The 22,699-nt window shown below is 39.7% G+C and overlaps 3 protein-coding genes across 4 annotated transcripts; 2 read left to right on the top strand and 1 right to left on the bottom strand.

Moving 5' to 3' along the window:
- Positions 1-1,694: 1,694 nt before the first annotated feature.
- LOC143902449 (transmembrane protein 218) lies at positions 1,695-3,329 on the top strand. Its single transcript, XM_077415362.1, has 4 exons — positions 1,695-1,836; positions 2,032-2,274; positions 2,921-3,075; positions 3,190-3,329. Exons 1-3 carry the CDS (start codon positions 1,828-1,830, stop codon positions 3,059-3,061), a joined length of 393 nt encoding a protein of 130 aa, XP_077271488.1. The 5' UTR covers positions 1,695-1,827; the 3' UTR covers positions 3,062-3,075; positions 3,190-3,329.
- Positions 3,330-3,345: 16 nt separating this feature from the next.
- On the top strand, positions 3,346-3,930 carry LOC143902437 (thioredoxin, mitochondrial). Its single transcript, XM_077415351.1, has one exon. The coding sequence runs from the start codon at positions 3,346-3,348 to the stop codon at positions 3,772-3,774; it is 429 nt and encodes a 142-aa protein (XP_077271477.1). The 3' UTR covers positions 3,775-3,930.
- Positions 3,931-4,697: 767 nt separating this feature from the next.
- On the bottom strand, positions 4,698-18,544 carry Pcx (pecanex). 2 transcript variants are annotated; one of them, XM_077415297.1, is made up of 16 exons: positions 17,613-18,544; positions 16,991-17,237; positions 15,728-16,006; positions 15,278-15,636; positions 15,016-15,159; positions 14,676-14,923; positions 14,333-14,595; positions 14,146-14,214; positions 10,573-13,880; positions 10,032-10,493; positions 9,329-9,473; positions 8,976-9,234; positions 8,535-8,888; positions 8,299-8,411; positions 7,571-7,845; positions 4,698-7,268 (listed from the first exon to the last, which is right to left on the bottom strand). In XM_077415297.1, exons 1-16 carry the CDS (start codon positions 17,763-17,765, stop codon positions 6,987-6,989), a joined length of 6,960 nt encoding a protein of 2,319 aa, XP_077271423.1. In that variant the 5' UTR covers positions 17,766-18,544; the 3' UTR covers positions 4,698-6,986. The 2 variants fall into 2 exon arrangements, with proteins under 2 accessions (XP_077271423.1, XP_077271427.1); XM_077415301.1 differs by lacking the exon at positions 14,146-14,214 and having other exon boundaries at positions 17,613-18,543.
- Positions 18,545-22,699: the final 4,155 nt, after the last annotated feature.

Here is a 22,699-nt window from a genome sequence, read left to right as displayed (position 1 = left end):
TACCGATTCCCAAAAAGATCGGTAACGAAAAACTATACACTCTATAGCACTCCTCGGAAAATTCTACCCCTATTTTATATACTTTTGGTAAAAATTCATACAGACATACATACAGACATATATATACAGACATTCTATTTTATATATATAGATAAATTAAAAATATTTTCGTAACATTCTTTGCAGTGTGTGTGGAGATGCGGGTATAGTATCGATATTTGTTAAATTGATTAGCAATTTAATTATGTGATTGTACGTTTCTCAGTTTCAGACTGCGTTTCAAGATTGAAAGTACGGCGCGTGTAGTTGACGAAGCAAAAGAATATACTTTTAAAATTCACACAAAAAATTGTTATTATATATATATAGGTGAACAAAGTTCAGGCTGACCGTATTTAGCAGTTTAACTAGATGAAAATATTAATTTTATGAAATAACCAGAGAAATTACATAAAAGTTTATTTGAAATTTTAATTGATATACAAACAAAACTTTCCTACACGGTATATAAATAATAAATATAATTAATTGAATAAGTTTATTAAAGGAGCATCACATGAAGCGGACCAGGAGGAGGGGCCGGAGGGAAGACACTAGAAGGGGGGGATAATAGTAGTGGTGTAAGGTCGCCCAAAGGTCAGGTTTTGAATATAATTAAAATATGTAAAGGGTTGGGCACTTCCCTGTAAAACGCCATGTAAAAGGTATCAGATAATGACTGCAGAATGTGTGTATAATTATAATTGTAAAGGTTTTTGGAAACCTTTTCCTGAAAAAAAAAAAAACGCCTTTCCAACCGCGGGAGGGGAGAGAAATAAAGATTGAATTGAATTGAAATTGAATATTAAAAAGAAGCATCGCGAATTAAAATATATATCCTTTATTTGTTCTTAAAAGAAATTTCTTATGTCATTTATGATTAAAAACATATAATTGATGCACGATTATTATTAACACCGAGATTATTAACAATAAATCTATATTGCGTCAAAAAATTGCAACTATATACATATATACTATTCAGAATTTGTAAATTATTTTTTAATTATATATTTGAAATTAAAGGTTTTTTTAAATAACCGCAATATTAATCAGATGGCAAAGTTAATTAAAAATAGCGGATATTAAAAATATAAATGATAGAATTTTTACATCCGTATCTTACACAATTTGAGATCGATTTTATCAATGATACTTTTGACATCCGGCCGCTATATGGCTCCGACATTTTGAATTTATCAACTAAATTTAACATCAGATTAATATTTAGCAACCTGAAAAACTCTTAAATTTGAATAACAAAAAAAATTTCATAGTTTCTTAATTAATGGTCTATGTAAGTTGCAACTTTGATGCAATAGACTCTATGTTAATCATCAATATCTTTTTAACTACAATTGACATAACAGAAAGTCCTAACAAAATTTTGATTTACAATAATATATAACTTCTCTAACACGTCATGCGGAGTTCTCGGCTTAGAGATCAGTGCGCTCTGATTCTATAACTATTAACAACAATTTGTTATCATTATATTGTCGTTGCGCAACTTTTTTATCATATATTATATCTACACAACGATAATATAACGATGATAACGAAACTGTATAGTTATAAGTTATAAGAGTTATGCTAGGTCTACAATGCGAGTCGTAAAGTCGTGAGTCGTAAGAATTGACCAATCACAATCGAATTTGAGGAGAATAATCGACTGTGATTGGTCAATTCTTTCAACTCACGACTTTACGACTCGCATTGTAGACCTAGCATTAAAAATAACGACGCGCGCGCGACTTACTTATCGACTATTAGCGATTTCGTCCGAAAATGACCCTGGTATGTAGTATGTATGTATGTATGTATGTATGTATGTATGTATGTATGTATGTATGTATGTATGTATGTATGTATGTATGTATGTATGTAGTATGTATGTAGTATGGTGGTATGTAGTATGTATGTATGTACAATACATACACTGTAATACGTGAAACACGCGCTATAGCTAAATATACATCCCCGTTTTGACAGTTCTCCACATCATCGTTCTTTCCCGTTCTCTCTCCCGGAGGTATGACCACCTTGATCCTCGGCGTCGGCGTGGGCTTATTCATCATCCTCAGTCTGTGGGTGCTGGCCGCACTGATATTCGTGATATCGCTGCGCGTCGAGAGGAAGGTCGGCGCGATCGCGATACTGCTCGTGATCGCGCTCACGATTATCTTGATCAGTGTGCCGCGCACATCGGAGAAGCCTGCTCCCGCGAGCAGCAAGGTATGATATATTGGATGTATTTTATCGTGGAAGAAATCGAGGAGTTGCGTTTAAATATCACGGCGGTGTACTCTCTCCAGTCATTCCGACTGACCCGATTCGTACGATCCGATTACGCACCAACGAGACGATCTCGAGTGAACCCCGATCAACTTGATCGACTCGTCTCGAGCAGTACTTATACCTATATTTTCTATAAGTATTTTCTTAGTCTGAATGGAATTGTTGGTTTTTTGGTTAAAAAGCGGTTAGGAGGGACGAGTAATTTAATAAGGAATTTTGCCGTGAGCAATTGTCGAATTAGTCGCAGTTAAGTTAATCAGAGTTTAGTAGAGCTCATCCAAATTGCTTCATTGACATAAGTCGCTTTCATTGATTCATAATCTACCTACTTTGCAAAAGACGCTTTAAAATCTAGTTTTTAATTTTCCACCATTGGCTATAATTTAATTATAATAATTTATCTCTGTCTTTATTCTTTTTATTCCTTAATTTTTCTCTATTATAATTATTTAATTAATGTTGTATTATAATTAAAATAGATATTAGGATAAAAATAGTATATTGAACCAGGAGTCATCTATATTGAAAAATAATTATATAATTGACCATTTACAGAATATCTAAATGGATCTTTGTTTTATAGGTGTACGATCGACTTTTTGTCTGGCGTGTAATACTTCTGATCCTGTTATTTGTCTCGTCCATAATTTCCCTTGTGGGATATATCAAATTCGGGGTGGTGGAAGCTGTCAGACCAGTCAGGATAATCAGCTGGGTTCTCTAGGTGCAACTTCTTCGGTATGTTTTAAATTAATAATGCAATGAGGACTTATTACTAAGATAAAATTGAAATAAAACTTGTACATACATACTGTTACATATAATTGATCATCGTAACAATTATCTTTTCAGGTACTCTTCCTTGCCGACAAGTATGAAGATGTTCAATATATGCAAGACTTAATTTATAGATGTAAAGCTCATCTCTTCGCATATACGTAGTCATTGACTGTTCATGTATTATAAATTACATTTAAAAAAAGAAGGGAATAGAAAAAAAGAGGAACAATGTTGTGCGGTATAAGAAATTGCATGCCATCTGTAGTGAGACGTATTTCATTATTTCGTCAGAATAATAAGCGGTACGAGATAAATAATAATAACGAGTTTGTGAACAAGGTGATGAACGGTACTGTGCCAGTTATAGTCAATTTTCACGCGGAATGGTGCGACCCGTGTAAGATATTGACGCCCAAGTTAATAGAACTTATAGAGCCTATGGACAAGTTAGATCTGGCCATAGTTGATGTGGAAGAAAATCCTGAACTGGTGCACGTCTTCGAGGTGAAAGCCGTACCCGCAGTGATAGCGATTTCGAATGGCTTAGTCGTAGACAAATTTATCGGTTTAGTCAATACTGAGATGATAGAGAGTTTAATACAAAAGCTAACGCACGAAGGACCAACGACTACGGAAAGTAGCGATACCAAGTCGTAGTCATGACAACACAGTAAATTGTATAATACACACTTTATGCTTCCATTCTCTCTATCAATTAAATATATTTTCATACTTGTAGAGAGAGAATGTAACATTTCAAAGCTACTTCGTCCAAGAATTATGGCCTTTTTTTATCTAATCATGCTCAGATAAGCACTGTAGGTAAAAATTATATATATATATATATTTATGTTGTAAAATGGCAATATAACGTTAACTGACTAACGAAGCTAAGGTATATGTATTATACTCGTGAATCTGTTAATGTCCAGATTATATATTATATTGAAATATTTATACTTCTATATTCTATAATACAGAGAGTTTATTCAACAGCCTATATTCTTGAATCGACCAAAAAGATGTAGAAATTTTCCTTAAGAATCTTAAGATGTTTGAAAGATGCGAGAGACGATTCCTATATCATAGCAAAGATAGATTATAGAAGCTATTGCAAAGTCTGTAAACTTGTATGAAGCACTTGTGATATATATCTTTTTAGACACGACTTTTTTCAATATATTCTTGAGATAGCTGTTCATATCTTCACTATTTATATAAGTGTCATATAAGTATAATAAAAATTACTTAACGAGTCAAACCGATAACGAATTATGTGCAATGATGATAAATTTTCAAAGTGATACGAATTGCGTGTGGACATATGACGGTACATATTTTTAAAATACACTTTATATACATATACATATATTTTTCTGATGTAGCTTAATTTCTTTCAATAATATAATTAATAATAATGTTTTTAATAGATAATTTGTACGCTAATCTCTTAAATTGTACAAAATGTATATATATTAATTTCGGTAAGTTGTTTGAGGCTGGAGGACGGACAGTTACTTTAACAGTTAAATTGCGTGTGTACCTTCGTGACGGTGTGGCCGAGATAAATCATTATCTAATCAGATTTCAATTTCTCGTTTATTGTTGATCATTGTGTACAATCAGTGTACGAAAGTACTGTCCATTAAAGATATAGTAGGCCAGAGATATAATAGATTATTACTCCACATAACTCTCTGGTGAAAGAGCACCCCTTTCCCCTCCCCTCCTTTTTCCCCTGCGACTTTCGGCAGCAAGCGATACGTAAACGTGTTACCAACAATTAAAAGACTAGCTACAATCTTTTTTTTCATCATCAGTCAGGTGTTTTTTAAGACACCATGATAAGGCAATGCTGTGGTCACTTGCAAAAAACTATCTCTTTTCTATTTGCTAAATATATATGTATATATACATATACATACATATTTTTTTTCTATACGGCAACGAACGAACGAGTTAAGTGCTTCGGATTTATGCAATTTTTGCAAGCAACCCTGAGTTTCTTATATTATTTAAATTTTAAATAACCAGAGTATCTACGTCTCCAACTCGTTTATAACATTTATAGTGAAACAAGTGAAGCAGTAATTGATTTACAGAGATTATATACAAAATTAGAAGAAAGAGGAAGAAAACAAAAACGTAACTTTCTCTCAAGAATAATATCGTAGATGCTTCATTGCCCGGCAGAGCGTTATATCAGTGCATTCACGATATTCCTCGATACGTATCTAACAAGATCCATCAGACGTAAATGCACTAATGATCCTGCATGTAATTAAGTAATGCCAAGCACAAGTTCGAACGAGCTTTTGTACATAGGCGTGGAAGTGAACGAGATGACACCACTATTTCAGTGCACGCGGATATGTCCTGCCAGAGCGACTTCGTCGCCCCACAAAATTATAAGTAGAATAGATCCCGGACGCTTCGAGGTCTGCGATAATGCGTGTCGCGTGATGTATATATTTACAATTTATCTACATTGCTTACTTTTAAAAAGGAGAATCGTAACAAAATGTAGAAAAACACGAATGATACTTTTATATACAATTATCCTATCGACGCTGCTTGTTGTTGTATGTTGCGTTATGATCTATACAGCAACAGCACGTTTAAAAAGGTTCCCTCTCGTTTATATAATACATTATTACATATTCGGAAATAATATACTTCTACTCGGTGACTCATTCTTTTCCTTTTATCTTTTCATTCAACCGCCAAAAATATATACTGCATTTACAGTATAAATCAGCAATTATCGACGCATCTACATTACAGATTAGTGGAAGAGGAATGCGCCCAGACGCTACCTTTTCTCTATTAACCAATAGAGTAAATAATCTAGATATTATTGGGCAACAAGTAACATCTGCTCCGTTCCATAACTGAACTAATATATCATCATATCATATACAGTATGTATAATACAACATGATACAATTCGGTTTGCATTGAATAACTTGGCGATTGGCGTTTTTTACCTTCTCATACAACTCGCGAGAAATAACAATATACGTATCTGCGATACTTACAAGGTGACAAAATATTCTTATATATCTCTCTGTCTCCTCTCTCTCTCTCTCTCTCTCTCTCTCCGTACACACACCTACACGCACACGCACACGCACGCGCACGCACGCACGCACGCACGCACGCACGCACGCACACGCACGCGCACGCGCACGCGCACGCGCACACACACACACACACACACACACACACACACACACACACACACACACACACATCTACAATTCTTGCAATATATCTACGTTTCGCGTCGTAATGTCCGATGAGCGAAACTAAAGCGATTCAACGACGATCAAGATGGAAAGCGAGAATATCATCGAATCGATCTACGAAACTTCTAAGTACAATATCAACAAAAAAATGTACATGTAACCGGAAGGATGTGCGGTGACAACATGCTAAGACACGGAGAAGGTTCCGATTTTACAGTGAAGCAAATAAAAAATATCATGGACTCCCCAATACCTTAGAAAAAAGATGTTGCGACTGTAACGACAGTGAACCTTGTCAATCGAGATGAGTTAAGGATCTCACGTGATTGAGCATGTCGTTGATCCGAGTCCTTCGATTTACGATCTAATGGCGAGTATTGACTTCGTGGAAGTAGGTAGGTAACTAGCGTTCGATATCGTCAATGATATCATTTGTTCGCGTTAGAGATTAATTTCCGCGCTTTCGCGTCTTGCTGGTATCAGGCAACCTCGAGTAAGAGTCGGACCGCCGCTGGGCTGCAGCTGACGCGTATGCGCTACCGCGAGTCTGCAGGTCGGCAGAACAAGCATACGAAAACGGTGACTGTACGTTATCGCTTCATCCGTTTCGGAGATGTTGTGCTAAACCTCCGCTCCCAAATCCCGCACACCTTGCTCGGCTATCGGCACGTACTTGTCCTCGATCTTCACGAGCAGGATGACCTTGTCGACGTGCGACCGTCGATTGGGATCGCGATGGTTCGGCGACCAGCGATGAACCACGCAACCCTCCATACCTCTCTCTGGTACCCAATGTTGCCAGCCGGAACGACCGCCTTGCTGTCGCATCCTTTCGTCCGGCCAAATCACATCTATACGTCGGCCCAAATTGATGGCATCGTATACTTGATTAGGGTCCATAATCTGTTTAAGGAAAACTGCCATTAATGATTCATATGTATAAAAAAAGAAACATTTATAATATCTCTTTCGTATACCAATCAGATAGCAACTGATAATATCAAATAATAAAGCTATAACATTTAAATTTTAACAAAACTTAGCATAAAATAAAATTTTAAAAATTGTATAAACTATTCACTTTTTTTAAATTTGATAGCTAAGTGGATTGATATAAATGAATGAACGACTTTCAGACATTTTACATGTAATTTACGATAAAAGTTGATGTAAAATCGCGATGCATGTGGTGCTGCAATACTTACGCGAACCCTTTGGAAAACTTCCTCTTTCTCTAGCTTGCTGGAGAAGCTCGTCTCGCTCTTTGTTTCCATTTTAATATCGTTACTACTGAGCAGTCCGGCTAAACTGGCGAGTGTCGAGCTGGTTGGCTTCCCGACGGAAGCTAGTGAGCCTCTGTTACCACCGAGAGAGCCCGTATTCGCACGACCGAGGGAACCCCGACCGGTCGAACCACCGATTTGACAGCCAGACTCCATCGATTGAGAACCGGAAGTGTTGTGACCCGATTGAGCATAGCCTACACACATTCATAAATTATATTTTATATATATATATATATATATATATATATTATCTCGATTGATTGCCGCGCCGTAGCTTGCTTCATCCCGTGAGGGACTGTCATCGCGGAGTGTGGCGAGACTGGCGAGTTTCGTGCGTGTAGTGCGTCGTGTGTCGTGTGTCGTGTGTGTGTGTGTGTCTTTTCCGCGATGCCGATTGGTTCTCTTGCTGCGCTTACTTCATTTGCAGCTGTCATTGTATATTTTGACAGTTGTGTGTATCAAGGGTTAACAGTGTAATAGTAATAGCATAATATTTTTTTTGCTAAATAGCGCGCGCGAAGCACGCGTCTGTAGTGTCTAGTGCAATATAAATATGACGTTGTTGTTGGAATTAATAATCTATAGCAAAAACATTAAAAAATCCAACTTAATTGCGTCGTTGTAATCAAATAAATATTTGCAAATACCAGAGTGTATGTTGTACGTAGTCATCGCATATACTCCGTCATTTCCGAAGCCTCCATCGTCTTGGGAGCCAGTGCCGCCCGAGGAACAACCTTGACCACATCTTCGTCTTACCCTAAAAATGAGCAAAGGTGAATTAACAGATTCAGAGGTAATGTTTATTGCGTTGTTTATTTAAATATGAAATTAGCACGAATAAACGGTTCAGAGTAAAAAATTTTTTGTTTGAAATACGTACCTTCTCCACAATTTCAACACAGTGCTCTTTATGGTGCCAAAAGTCAATGGTCCTCCGATTATCGAGCACAAGTGTTCGTTAGTCTCGGCGTAGCTAGTTGTCAAAGGGGAAACGTAAATCGGATATCCGATCGGCTGATCGCAAGAACTGTTGATTATGTTCCTCAAGGCTTGCTTGGCGTTCTGTATCGAACCACGTTCCGGATTTCTGTTCCTCAAATATACCAGCTCCTGCTGCTGGCCGGCCCAGAGTCCACGGACGCATTCGCGATTCATTTTGATCACTCGGAAACTCAAGAAACGTTTATTGAGCATTATCACCTTGTACTCGTCTATGCCGTCGTCAAGCACGTGTCTGGAAATTTCGAATGTTTATTTTAATCGCTCGATTATCCACCTTAATTGCAGCGCTTCCGCAATTTCTGTTTTGTAAAATACGAACCTGAGTGCCAATAAACTGGGTGCACCACTCAATACAGCATTTCTCCAAAGAGGATCCGCTTCATGACTGATGACGAGATTCTGATCATGATTGTCGATGGCCTCGAAGAGTGCCACTGATTCGACATACTGTTCTGGACTCATGAAGTGGTCCTGGTGCAGTTTTAAGGCCATTCTTATCCCTTTCGCGACAACACTGCGCAGTAGATCGACATCATGCAGCACCCATTCGTCGCGAACTGATGTTATCCGGAAGTCTCCTATTGTGAAATATATACATAATATATACATAATAAATACTCTAAAAAATATATTACATAATACATAGATAATTGCTACAAAGTCATACTATACCTTTAAATAGCGCATGTAATCCATAAAGAAAAAATTCAACGTTTGATAATGTGTTATGAGATGCAGCACCTAACACGCGTCTTCCCAACAGACTTAATGAGAGGCATAGAGACACGAGATACGAATCGCGTGTTCTATCTAATGTCTGGAAAACACAATAAATTGTGAAATAATTTTCGGAAGAGATTGTGAATTATACAAGCAAATCGTCACCTCAATGCTACAATCATCATCTTAATACTCCAATTTTTAACCCACGATTGTCACATCTCTTTTTTGACCATTTTTTTTTTAACATAATGCCACTCAAAAAGTTAATTTTTTATAATGAGAATACATTCTACAATGTTTAAACTTAATTTTAGAGTTTTTTACGATCTACTTAAACTGTTAGTTTTTGAACAGCATGCAGCTATTTGAAAATTGGTTGGGGTCACTTTGACCCAGTGTGACAACCGAGGGTTAAACAATTTAATGTTTTTTTTTTCTTTCAGCAAAATAAGATACGGCTAACGTGATTTAAACTCTTGCCTATCTACTTGTAGCACTTGCAGTATAATTGTGTTTGATGTAATTTAAGAGTAATTATCTTTCGATTTAATTTTAAGTGCTGATGTACGTAGATAATTCCAAAGTTGTTAAATTGCGAGTTGCGTTGTAATATTAAGGTGACAAAATAACGCGAATATTACTAATGTATCACCTTATCTTGTTTACCAGCGCAATATTGTATCCAGTCGAGATAAACATTGCAGAAGTTGCTCCGCGTGATACCGCTCGCTCGGAAATCAAAGTCCTCGTCGATCTTCACATTGAAGACGGGATCGAGATCGACGAAGTTCTTGTCGAGCGTCGGCTTCAGCGCGTCGATGATGTCCGGATTTTCCAGCCACTGCTTCAGCTTGGGCGACTTCACGGCGTAAAAGACAATACTTTTGACATAGTAAGTAACCAGTACTTTGCGAAACTCAAACACCTGCAGCATCGAGCCCGCCGAGTTGTCGGAGATCGAGTAACCCTCGAGCACGTATTTGGCGCTCGCAACTTCCCAGGCGAGCCAACGTTGGCTGAAGGCCGCATTCACGCTAAGCACATTCGACAGATGACCCATTTCGCAGCAGCAGCAGTTGTCATTATCTTCGATGCCTTCTGAGATCGCTTCCACCTGAAGAGACACATAGACAAGTCATTAGCATTGAAGTCTAATTAAAAAAAAAGTAGTCCGAATGTAACTCTCCGTATACCTCTCTTTGCTGGCAATATGTTCCTCGAAATTCGAGACCTCTCAATTGGAACGTCACTAGTCCGTTACCTAATTGGACTATATGTACCAAGCAGTTCAAATAATCTGACGCGAGCAGGAAGCAATCGCCCTGTTCTACATTTCCCCATCGGCCGAGCGCGAGATCGCCGCACAGGCTGTGCTGGAGGGAGCGCGTGAGTTGTTCGTAAAATATCGAGTTCAGATTGTTGTCATCGGCACCCAGATTACGCTCCAGATGCGAGGACATGCGCGTATTCGAGTGGTCCACTCTTCTGGTCTTGTAGTCCCTCTCCCAGAATTTGACCGGTCGCACGTAGGACGAGATAAAGATCGCGCTGCCCAACAGCGGATTCAGGGGCGTGCTGAGCATCGCTGAGATGCCGGCTTGGAGGAAGAGCATCGCCGAGTGCGGCACGGAGAAGGGCTGGGCGAACGCATGGAACGCGCTGCCCCAAGTGATCTGCCAGGGCGCGATGTACGTGACGACGAAGCGGATCTTGAGAAGTAGCTCGTAGATCTTGGCAAACGCAATCCCCGTGACGAAGTAATCCATCAGGAATGTTTCGCTCAAGTTGCTAAAATCGAGCTGGAAGAAGAGCACCGCGAAGACAAGAACGAGATAGCGGGTGGACGGGTCCGAGTACGCCGACCTGAGCGACTTGAGGCCGCAAATGACCACGATAAGTGCGCCTACGCTCTCACCGAACTTGTCGGCGATCTTGGACGAGCACTCGGTGAGCGCGCCCAGGAAGACGACCGGATAGATCACGTTCCGCTCGAGAAAGCACAGGCCCACGTAGGCCTTCTCGAACCACATGATCCTCACCGGCTCTCGTACCTCGAATTGCGCGTGCTCGTGACTACGTAGTACCGGTCTCGAAAGGCACAGCCAAGGCAGCTGCTTGCGCAGCTGCGGCACGATGTAGTGCAGGAGAAAGCCCAGGCAGCTCACGATACTCCAAAGTACCGGATTGAGCTCCGGTTGTAGGGCAGTGAACACCGTCGTACGATGAATTCCGAAAGACAAGGTGCCGATCACCGCGCACACGATTAGATCGTTCTTCAGTCTGGCGTTCACTGTCGAGCGTAACTTCTCCGGCAAAGGATCCACCAGCTCAGTATCTGACATTTGCTCGCCCACCTTGATCTTGACGTCTTTCTTCCTGCCGGACGTCTTGCTCTTGGTCTCCTTGTAACTCGCGGTCACGTTATCAGGCTGCGACGACGACGTGTTTTCTATGATTTTGGCTTCCTTCTCCTCCGTATACCTGTCTCCTATCTCTGGTGGCCACAAATTTGTCTTGAGGATGTCCCATATCACGGTGGGATCCGAAGACGATCGGCTCAGATGATAGGATATCGCGACGAGTAGACCGACGAATATCGAGAACAAGATGTGCTGCGAGGATTTGGGCTCGAGAAGGGCGCCGTAGGCAAATCCGTAGAGGATGAGAACCGCAACCACGCTGCGGCATAGACAATACACTGATGATACCAGACTGGTGGTCGCATTGCCGCCAAACAGATGAATGTCCAGGTGTTCGCAGACGTACATGAGAAATGTGTTGATCTGCGGGAAGAGTCCTAACGAGAATACGATTGGAAAGCACAACAGGAATATTAGTAGAACGTTTCGCACTTGCAGGATGAGATCGTAATCGGCGACGCGCAATCCGTATACCCGAAAGTCGGACGATTTAAAGTTCCTAAGCGTCTCGTTGAAAATCAGAATCAGACTCGAGCACAGGATGTAGTACGCGGGCCTGGAGAACACTATAATACGATTAAAGCCGTGCGTAGGCGACGCAGCGTCGGGCTGGACCGACTTGAGGAGCGAGTATTGGCAGCCGGCTGTCACGAAGCAAAATATGAACGCGAAGATGTCCCGATAGAAGCCCTGTTGGAGCAACAGAAGACCCAGTCCTGCAACCGCACCCGCCAGAAACGTGGAGACGATGGTCTCGAACACAGTCAAATTGCGATCGAGCAGAGCCAGCAGGGCGAGACGGTCGAAGCGTATTTTAACGTGCGGCAGCCTGCCGATCTTCCACTTGTAATAGTGTCTGGTCTGCTTCGGCTTGGAATCGGAGCCGTCCAAGCCATCGACGAAGCGATTCCACGACAGACTGGTGTTTATGTCGGGTTCTTGATGCACTGGCAATGTCAGCACTGGCATGCGACCGTTGAGATCCGACTGATACTGATTCAGATTCAGATTGCCCAGCAGATTCTGCAGCCTGCGATTCCTATCGGCCATTGAATCCGAGCGCGCGATCAGCGTGTGATGGAATTGCTCGCGCTCTGAATTTTCGAGTGTGCATTGATTCGAACTGCCCGTGTTCGACGAGATCAAATTTGACGGCGGTGAACTCTGCGTTTTGGTCTGATTGCTCGCCGGACTCGATAGCACCGGTGGCGTGTCGATTATCACTGTTAAACCAGCAGAATTGAGTGACAAGCTGCTGTAGCTGTTGCTCAGTGAGTCCGCGAGCTCCCAATGCGCACCATAGTGCATGTTCTGGTTGAGTTGCTGACGCAGCAAGGTGTTCAACAGCTTCTCGCTATGCGGATTGGTGGGTATTTGTGTCGCTGTCGCTGCCGCGGCAGCTGCAGCTACGTCCAGACCTTTCTCGTCGAACGTATAAGCCAACCAGTGGCCGTTATCGTCGCGAAAGTAGTGCACCGCTCCCTCTGAGGTATCATTCTGATTAGTAGCTAGATGACACTCGCCGCTCGAGATCAAGCCAAACAGCGCAGTCAACGGAACGACGTTATCATCGCGAGTGGCGATATTGCGCGACCTAGCACGGTAAGTTCTATTGGGCCGTTTCAATCGTCCATATCTGGTCCGAAAGGTCCGCTTCTCGGAATTACGACTGAGTCGCAAATCGGATGACGTGGTGCTCGACTGACCGGGCAGATCTCGGCCGGAATTGTTCAATAACGCTGCCAGTAATGGAGATGCCGGGCCCGGCAACAATGTGCTCAACTCATTGTTCGAACCGCTTGTTTGCTCAAACTTGGTATCTCGTCTCCTGGTCCTCTCTCGTCGCACTTCGATGTAACGTTTAAGATTCTCCCGCGGCTGTTCGACGCTCGACACAATACTGTCGTCCGCAGCGTCCGACGCAGTAGGTTTTGGACGGTTCTGCTTGGGGATCGCTCCCTGATGACGCTTGGCGGTGTTGTCTACTTCCAGTTGCGGCAGCAAATTTCGCTTCACCTCGTTCTCAATACTCAGGGTCGTTGTACTGGACGATCCCGAATCAGGCTCTTTAGAATGAAGATCTACGCAAATTAGCATACAACCGTATTTTATTGCTTTCGTCGATTCTACAGTTTATGATCAATGCTAGAAGATCGATCGCCTTTGATTGAACTTTATTCGTCAAGCTTGCACAGTGAATTGAGAATCATGCGCGAAGCTATATGAAGCGCTAATTGTGCAGTATGCTTATCTGTCAATTGACTGTCGTATTAAAAAATGTTTTTTGACTTAATAGTGATCTCCCCGACACGATTAGACCCTAACTCTATAGTGCGTCCAACTTACAATCTGTACTAGCCGTCTGTAGGCTTTCTGACGTATCCGTATCATCAGAGCGAGTGAAAGTCCAAAATACTGGCAGCACAAATTAGAAAAACGTAACAATATAAGCTTGCAAATAGCGAAAAATAATTCGACCAAATCACTTTTTACCTACAAAAAAAATCAGTGCGTTTCCATACGCTGAACTTACTCTTACTTGCCCACGGTTCCACCGAACAATCCTCGCTCTCGAACAACCAATCTATTCCGACTATACTCCCCGAGTTGAGCGGATCTTCCATGTTTTTGGATCTATCCCGCCTTTTCTCCTTACATTTCTCACCGTCTGAAAACTCATGACCGCTCTGATTGGTGTTGCTGTACCTCCGTTTCACTCCTCTAGACTTTGATTCCTCTAGTAAAGCATCTCGAGAATTTGCTGAGTTACTATCTATTCCGTTGTCGTCGTTAAACCTAGAAGATAATAATAATGATCAATAAAATTGTATTGATATATTAGCATTAAAGTTATATTGAATGGTATATTTTAGTACCTCGAGAATCTATCTTCAAACCTGCCAGCACTGAGACTTCTATCTCGATTAGACGTAGCGCTCGCGTCACTTATGTTTTTTCGTGTCAGTAATGGACTGTAGGAGTCGCACAGGCTGAATTCTTCCGAACTCTCATTGGCAAATTGTTCGTCGCTCTGCTCTGCTATCGGGTAAACTATCTCGGACCCGAAACTAAGATACGGTAAGAGCTGTAGTTGATTTCTCTTCAGTGTGTTTTGGGGTAAGACCTACAATGTTCATTTTTATTCAGACATTGTAAATGCGCATCTTTCATGGAAAAATACTCATAACAAAATATTTTAAGACAATTTGCTGGTACCTTTTTGGTATTAATTGTTTCAAGACTTTGGGGATGAAGAGGCAGGTTATTATCGTCATTGTTACTTATATTTTTACTAGTGGCACCAATTGTTTCGAGACTTTGCGGATGTATCAGTTGCTGATGTGGTTTCTTGGTAATGACCTTAAGATTTAAAGTATAATGTTTTTTAGTGCTTGCTAGGGACAAGGCGTTCAAGATTTCAATCATTATTTACATTCAATTATTCAACTATGAGATTTATAACTAGCCGGAGATTTACCTCTAACGATTGCGGATGAGACGAGATCTTATTGTTGTCCGTATCCCCCTTCTTCGATATGATTTCTAAGCTCTGTGGATGATCGTTCGTCAAACGTGCTTTTGGTATGGAATTGGAGTTAAGCCTGCGGACGCTTCGATTGAACATCCAGTATGGATAATCGTCGCCGATATGGCGATGATTTGTCAATTCTAACGAACTGGTCTGCTTTATTTGGCTTTCGGATCCCGTTTTACCGAGATTGCTTTGTTTAGAGTGTCGAATTCTAGACTCCTCGGACGAATGCCGACATAATTTACGTGATCCCGGGCGATCTTCCTCCGCTATTACCACACACTTTTGCCGCTTTAATTTCCATTCTGTACATAAATATCAATCACTTTAGTATTAATCATTTCTCTATTTTAACCTTCGCATATATTATTAGATATGTGTTGAACACTTTATTACCATTTATAATGTTTTTAGAACGTGGCTCGTGATATTGCGCGGAAACTAATTCAGCTTCGTGCACGTTAATGCTGGTTATCATCGGTTTACTAAGCTGTTGCGCCTCTTCCGAGCTTTCCGAACTGTTTTTCCTATGTATTTCGACCTTTAAATCTATGGTCGAACTAGCTTTATCCCGAGTATATTCAGACGTTATACTATCTGCGTCGGAATTCTGTATATTTGGTTCAATAAACGAGTTACGTGATGAACATTCTACAGGTGGGGTGTCCGTTTTACCTACAGACAGATTATATAAAATATATATAGTAAAAAGTTGCTCTGAAGCAAAGTGACATATGAATGCTATAAAATTGGTGACAAAGAAGTAAAGATTTACATGAAAAATGTTAATATTAATGTTTAAAAATTGTATATTATAAATAAGAATTTTTATGTTAAATGGAATAAAATATTGGAATAAAAATTCTCATAATAATTTTATTTATTAAGTAGCTTAAATTCAATCGTTGAATAGAAAATATAGATAAATCGTTTCTTTGTAAATCTTAAGCAAAACTAATTAATTATCTCTCACAAAATATATTTTATAAATTATTGTACAATATGTTTAATTATTTCACAGGCATGAATTTGTGTGAGAGTAATTGACTCATAGTTATGGTGACCATACGTCCTTTATTGTAAAGGACAGTCCTTTATTTCAAGTAGCTGTCCTTTAGATTTATTTATTTTTTCAAAACTCAATTTTGTCCCCTATTTTCTCTCAGAAAATATGGTCACTATTCTTATACATATGGTAACCATATGTCCTTTATTGTAAAGAACAGTATTTTATTTCAAGTAGCTGTTTTTCAGATTTATTTATTTTTTTAAACTCTATATATAAACTTTTTGTCCTTTATTTTCTCCCAGAAAATATAGTCACTGTACTCATAGTCAATAAGTTATAATCCCATGTATACTTAACAAAGTTTTATACACGGTTGAAGAGTTTGAAGGTTGCGAAGGAAGTTATGAAATAAACTTTGAGAATGTAAGTTTTTGGGAACTTATATTTCAAGAAATTTTTTTAAGAATGTCAAAATTTCAAGAATAAAACAGATTTCAGAATATTTAATTACTTTACAAATCAGCCTAATTGTTTTTCTCAAGAAACTATAATATGCTCATATGTATAGATATTATTTATTCATAAAGATTTAATTATGACTCAATCAAGACTCAGTCATGATTGATTTATCACTGAATCATGAAACATACCATTCAAAACTTGCAGTTCTATGCCATGGCCGGTCTGATCTTGCGACTGTTCCCTAGATTTGTTATGGCCCGCCCATTTCTTCTCACCCTCTGACTTCTGCTGACTGATGGTTTGATTAGGTTCCTCCAAACATTCCGTGGTATCATATACACAGTGCAGAGCATGATTCATGCACTTTATCGTTCCGAAAACGGCGACGAATGACGAGCAGTACGCTAGCCAAACGTATAACGTTGGAGGAAAATACTGAAACATGAGATTTGCCTTAACAGACTTGTCAGAGAGTCCTCTTCCGCGCAATTGCCACAAAAAGAAAAGTAACGAGGATTTTTTCGTTAACAAGAACAGCAGAAAATTTACGTAAACATTAAAGAAGAGTCTTAAATAATTGCAGATCAGGAATCGGCCGTTTCTTCTGAAAGTGGCGCAAACCCAAACACAAATTTCGACAAATTTCCATTGGAAATCGACGCAACCCCAGAATATTCGTTTTGATGAGTTTTGCGGAAACAAGCCAACTTTGCGCGGCTTTCAAAACAAACGTCCGCGCGAACGTGGAGAGAGGAGAGGAGAGGAGAGGAGAGAAGAGGTGTCGCGGGCGCTCTCTCCTTTTCTTTTTACCAGGTAGATCGTGAACGGCAGGCAGAGGAGAAACAGCCAGACGTAGAGGTGGAACGTGTTGGAGAAAACGTCGAGATGCGGATCGTAAAACCAGCCGCCCGTTAGGCTCGCCCAGACGCCCTGCCTCAGGATCTCCAGCGTTTGCGAACCCATGCTCCCAGTGGCCGAGGTGACCGAGCTGCCTCACCATCTTCCCATAACGTCTTTTAACGCCTGACGATCCTGCACGCGGTTGTGCTCGACGTCGTCAGCTCCTCGACACGTCCGGACGGGCAACGTGACCAGACGGTGAGACAACGTTGCATCTTATTTTGTATTCCCGTTAACGGTTAAATCGATGGATCTGGCGCACACACGACTCGCTCGGGCCACCGCACCACCACAGACAATCGCGCGGATGGACATCGACACTCGGCACATCCGCGACCTGGTCCCGAGCTCGGATTGCTCAGAAGGAACGGGCGAGATGCGACAGCGACGTCTTCGATGACTCGCGTGAAACGTCACTCGTCCACTCATTCTCGCACTCGCAGTCTCACTTGCCATGAAACTCGGACTTGTGTATATATCCATTATTTTAGTTACTGCAGTTGTTAAAATAAATTTCTGTATTACGGCAGTAACGATCGAGAAAGACAAGCTCGAAAAAGATATGTTATAAAGAATATAATAATAATTAATTCTGTTCATGCTGATATAAATTTATGAAAAATAAACTTATGAAAGAATTAAGCGGGGAGCACACACTTCTGCACAACGCATAATGCGTAAGCGTAATAAAATTGATTGGTCCATACACATGTGCCTAAGGAAATAGACCAATCAGTTTTCTTATGCTTACGTATTATGCGTTGTGCAGAAGTGTGTGCTCCCCGCTTTAAGAATTTAATATAATTGTTTTGTCGATAATTAGAAAAATATAAAAGTGCAGATATGATATTCTTTATTATTGTTCCAGATATGATATGATATTTCTTGCTACTTTATCAACTGTTGCTAAAAACTTGTTTTACCGACTATCGGTAAAGTCACAGATAATTTTGCCGTACAATTTACAATCACATGAATTTCTTCTAATTACCAAGAGATTAATTACTGGGAGAAATTTAAATCCTCAACAATGTAAAAGTATCAGGAAAATATAATCGGATGAGAAGTGGCATTTACTGAAGTTTCAAGAATTGTTTGTCCCGAAAGCAAATCTTGTTAAATATATCTAATATACTGACATGTCTGATCAAATCGTTACCAATCTGCCGACAGACTGCCATCATTTTGTTTATTCTTACTGGATGCGTGATGAAAATCTAAACTTTAAAAAAATTAACAAAATATCAGACGTATGTTACATAATCTAATAAGACGTTAACTAAAATTTTAAAAATTGTAACAATTTCAAATATGAAACCAAGTAAAAATAATTTAAATTCTCAAAATTCGACGAAGTATCAGGGGAACATGATTAAGCAAGAAATGATACAAATTGAACTTTCAAGTATTATTTAAAAAGTTCCTAAATTTTATACACATATATAAAGACACAAAACATATACAAGAAAATAAAAATGTTTACAATATAATATTCATGATATATAATATGCAGCTTTATTTGTGATTCGACGTTAGTCTTTAATGTTTGTCGTATGCTCCACATTATATTCAAAGTGCTCACATGCGATGTTCAACAGATAATCGAATCTGAAACAAAAATAAATAACATTTTTTCTCATACATATTCGAAAATAAAAGATATTTACATAAACTGTTTAGAAATCTACTTTTACAAATTATTACAATTTCTAATTAACAATATAATAGATATATCTAGTTTATAACATATATACTGGAAAATTGTATAAGTTACGTAAATACCTATCAAAAGTAATTTACATATAAATTAAATGACAATAATTGTACATATTTTTGGGTTTTCTTTTTAATAAATAATGGCATTCGGTTTCAATCAAGATTGTTGCTAATAAGTCGAATTAAAAATTCAAGTACATCAATACTCGGAACAAAATTAAGTCGTACGATAATGTAGCAATAATTACTTTAATTGTTCGCAGCTTGTCATCAGTTAACATCTCCAGGCCAGTAGACCTCTCCAAATTTAAGTAGACTTTTCCAAACGTAAGTTTACGTCCGCGTCTGCCTCAGAAGTAATCTGTCTTCTCTTCTACGAGAGCAAGCGTGGATTAATCGCGATCAACCACCGCCGCAGATCGCGACGTACGCTCTCGCAATCTGAAAGCAAAATCGCGTTAAGACATTAAACTGTCCAGCGGGGGTTCTCGACTTTCACTTATGTTGTGCTTCGCAATCACGCTTACGAAAAAAACTTCCCCACGCTTTCAAAAAAGCACTCGCTCCACACTTGTCTAGCAACTTCTCTCGGCGCAGTGCATCATCATCATCATCATCATCATCATCATCATCATCATCATCATCATCATCATCATCATCATCATCATCATCATCATCATCACCATCATCTCACCAAATTCTATTAGCCTGCAAAAATATATACTCCTCTCTCTCCCTCTCTCTCTCTCTCTGCCCTTTTACTCTCTCATCTCCAGATCCTTTCATCTTTCTTTCTCTCTCGCTCGCTCACTCTTTCGCGTCCTTCCACCACTTGCATCTCAAAAACTTGCCAACACTTGCTCGTTTGTTTCTTTTGTTCCATCCAAGAGGTACGTTCACGGACATCAACCATCCACATATATATTCACCCAGGCTGTTGAACAGAATCGTACAGGATTAGTGTCCGCGCGCGGTGTTCACCGGGTACTCGGGAGGGAATGAGGACTGAGCTAACTAAAGTACTAACATTCCAATTTGCAACTCTGGTGTTTCTCGATTGGCTGGTCCTATTGTACTCCAGGACGTGACGTGAACGGGCAAGAAACTTTTCAAACAGAGAACAGACTCACATTTCCCGAAATCGTTGGTAAACACAGCTTCATGGCTCTCACTCGGCTCTGGCTTGCGACTAAGATAGCGAACGCACGAAAAGTATATGCCTGCAATCTCATCCGCCATCGGTGATATCTGTGAGAATTTTTAACTGCCCGCGAGTTGTAGTTATGGCAAAATGTGTTCTCAAATGTTCAAGGAAGCATTGGGCCATGTGTAACTTTAGGTACGAGAGACGGAACTTGCCGAAGCGACCAAGCTAAATTAACAATCGAGAAAAACTCTTCGTCGGTTCTTCGTTTTTCCGGAGAACGAGAAAGATCGAGGGCCGCGACGAGAATGTCAAAACCACCGAGTTAAATTATGCAAACAACAAAGGTAAGCAAATAAGGGACCCAGAGAGCCAAGTCTGTCGAAAGCAGATCTTGCCAAGTTTGCTACAAATTTTGTCGGCAGATAGACTACAGATTTAATACCGGTTCTGGTATATGATGTCGGCAAAACGTCAACAGAAGTATAACAGAATCTGTTAACATAATCAGATAGCAGATTGGCGGCAGAAATCGAGCAGATTCTGCTGAAACCGTTCAGGCTCTGCGCGATTTCTGCTGCCAATCTGCTGTTTGATTATGTTAACAGACTTTGCTGGTAGAGCATAAGCTGCCCAGCAAACACAGAATACACCTTTGATAGCAAATTGTCGCCAAGATGGCATCAAATTCCGAATTTGATGCCATCTTATTGGCGACAATTTGCTATCAAAGGTGTATTCTGTGTTTGCTGGGTGAATGCGGACGCAGTGGATGTCAGTCTGCTTACATGTCTGATTAAATCCTGTTACCAATCTGCCGATAGACTGCTATCAATTTGTTTATTGAGGGAGGAACAAACTCCGCGTATTTCACACCCTGATAGGAAAAGATTCATAACAATTAAGAAATCTGGATGAAACTGGGAATGCTGTAATTATGTCTCAATATTTGCAGCAACACTAATAGGTACAAATATTGAGAAATATTTGCACAACTAATTTCTAAATAGTATTTCAGCAAGATAGCAGCAATATGAGAAACTATCCTAGCAGAATATTAGCAAAATTAAACTTGGAAAGAAATTGCGAAATAATTGAGAAATATATTTGAGTTTTATTATGTGTTATTCCTGTATTATTACGTAGCATTCTGTTTGCTGGATCGCCGATAGATGGCATCCTTTCTAAATAATTGTGCAAAAACATAAAATTGAATTTCTCAATTTTTGTGCAAATATTATTCAAAAATTTTATGCTAGCAAGAACGCTGCGTTATGAGAAATCATCTTAGCACAATAATTATGAAATTCCTCTCAATTGAATGATGCAATTATTGTATAATATTTACGCAATTTTCCTATCGGAGCAAGAAAAATAATTTGACAAATACTAGTCAGTCGGTATTTACCGAATTATTTTTCTTTCTTTTTACAAGATGTCCCATTTAAATAAAAATTATTGTAAGAGAGAATACGCGAGGCATTCGAAAGGGGGACTACGTTCCAAAAGATGAATGCGACTAGCGGGGGGTGTCTTTCCTGTCTTAGGAAGAAAGTATTGCGAATGTGACGAACATATAGATGATGACTTGAGAAAAAAAACTTAAAAAAAAAAGAAGAAAAAAGAGAATATCGGTAGAGGACGTATAAAAATTAATTTTTCGAAAATTGTTGAAAGCCAGAGTATGTCGATGAGAGTGATTATTACTTGATCGTTGATGAGAGATGATGAAACGTTATGAAAGAGAAATAATGTCAGATCGTAATCACCTGTTCCAGGAGGATCAGCGGACGTTTCCGTAGGCTTACGTTTTACTTCAGTCATCGTCTTCATTCAGCTATCGCCGGAAGGCCGGCCACCGGCGGCTCTGTTATGTTACCTTTCAAACTCTTCTATATATATACTCGCTTTTACAGTTCTACAATTATATATATAAACGTTGCTCCTAGATCCGTCCCCATGTCGCTTTTAATTAAACTTGGAATTTTATACACGCAAATCTCTCGAGAGTAGCTCTTCGTTACGATTTATATATCAGGGCCCGTATTCCGTTCCTGCCTACTACCTACCGACAACTGTCGGTTCGATAAGTGTCGTTGCGTAGGTTTTTCATATCGTGTAAAAGCTGCGCAACGAC

This window comes from Temnothorax americanus, unplaced genomic scaffold (assembly GCF_048541705.1).
Source record: "Temnothorax americanus isolate GAGA-0224 unplaced genomic scaffold, ASM4854170v1 Scaffold101, whole genome shotgun sequence".
Classification (NCBI taxonomy): domain Eukaryota; kingdom Metazoa; phylum Arthropoda; class Insecta; order Hymenoptera; family Formicidae; genus Temnothorax; species Temnothorax americanus.
Note: the sequence above shows the minus strand (reverse complement) of the source record. Positions and strands in the feature narration are given on the sequence as shown.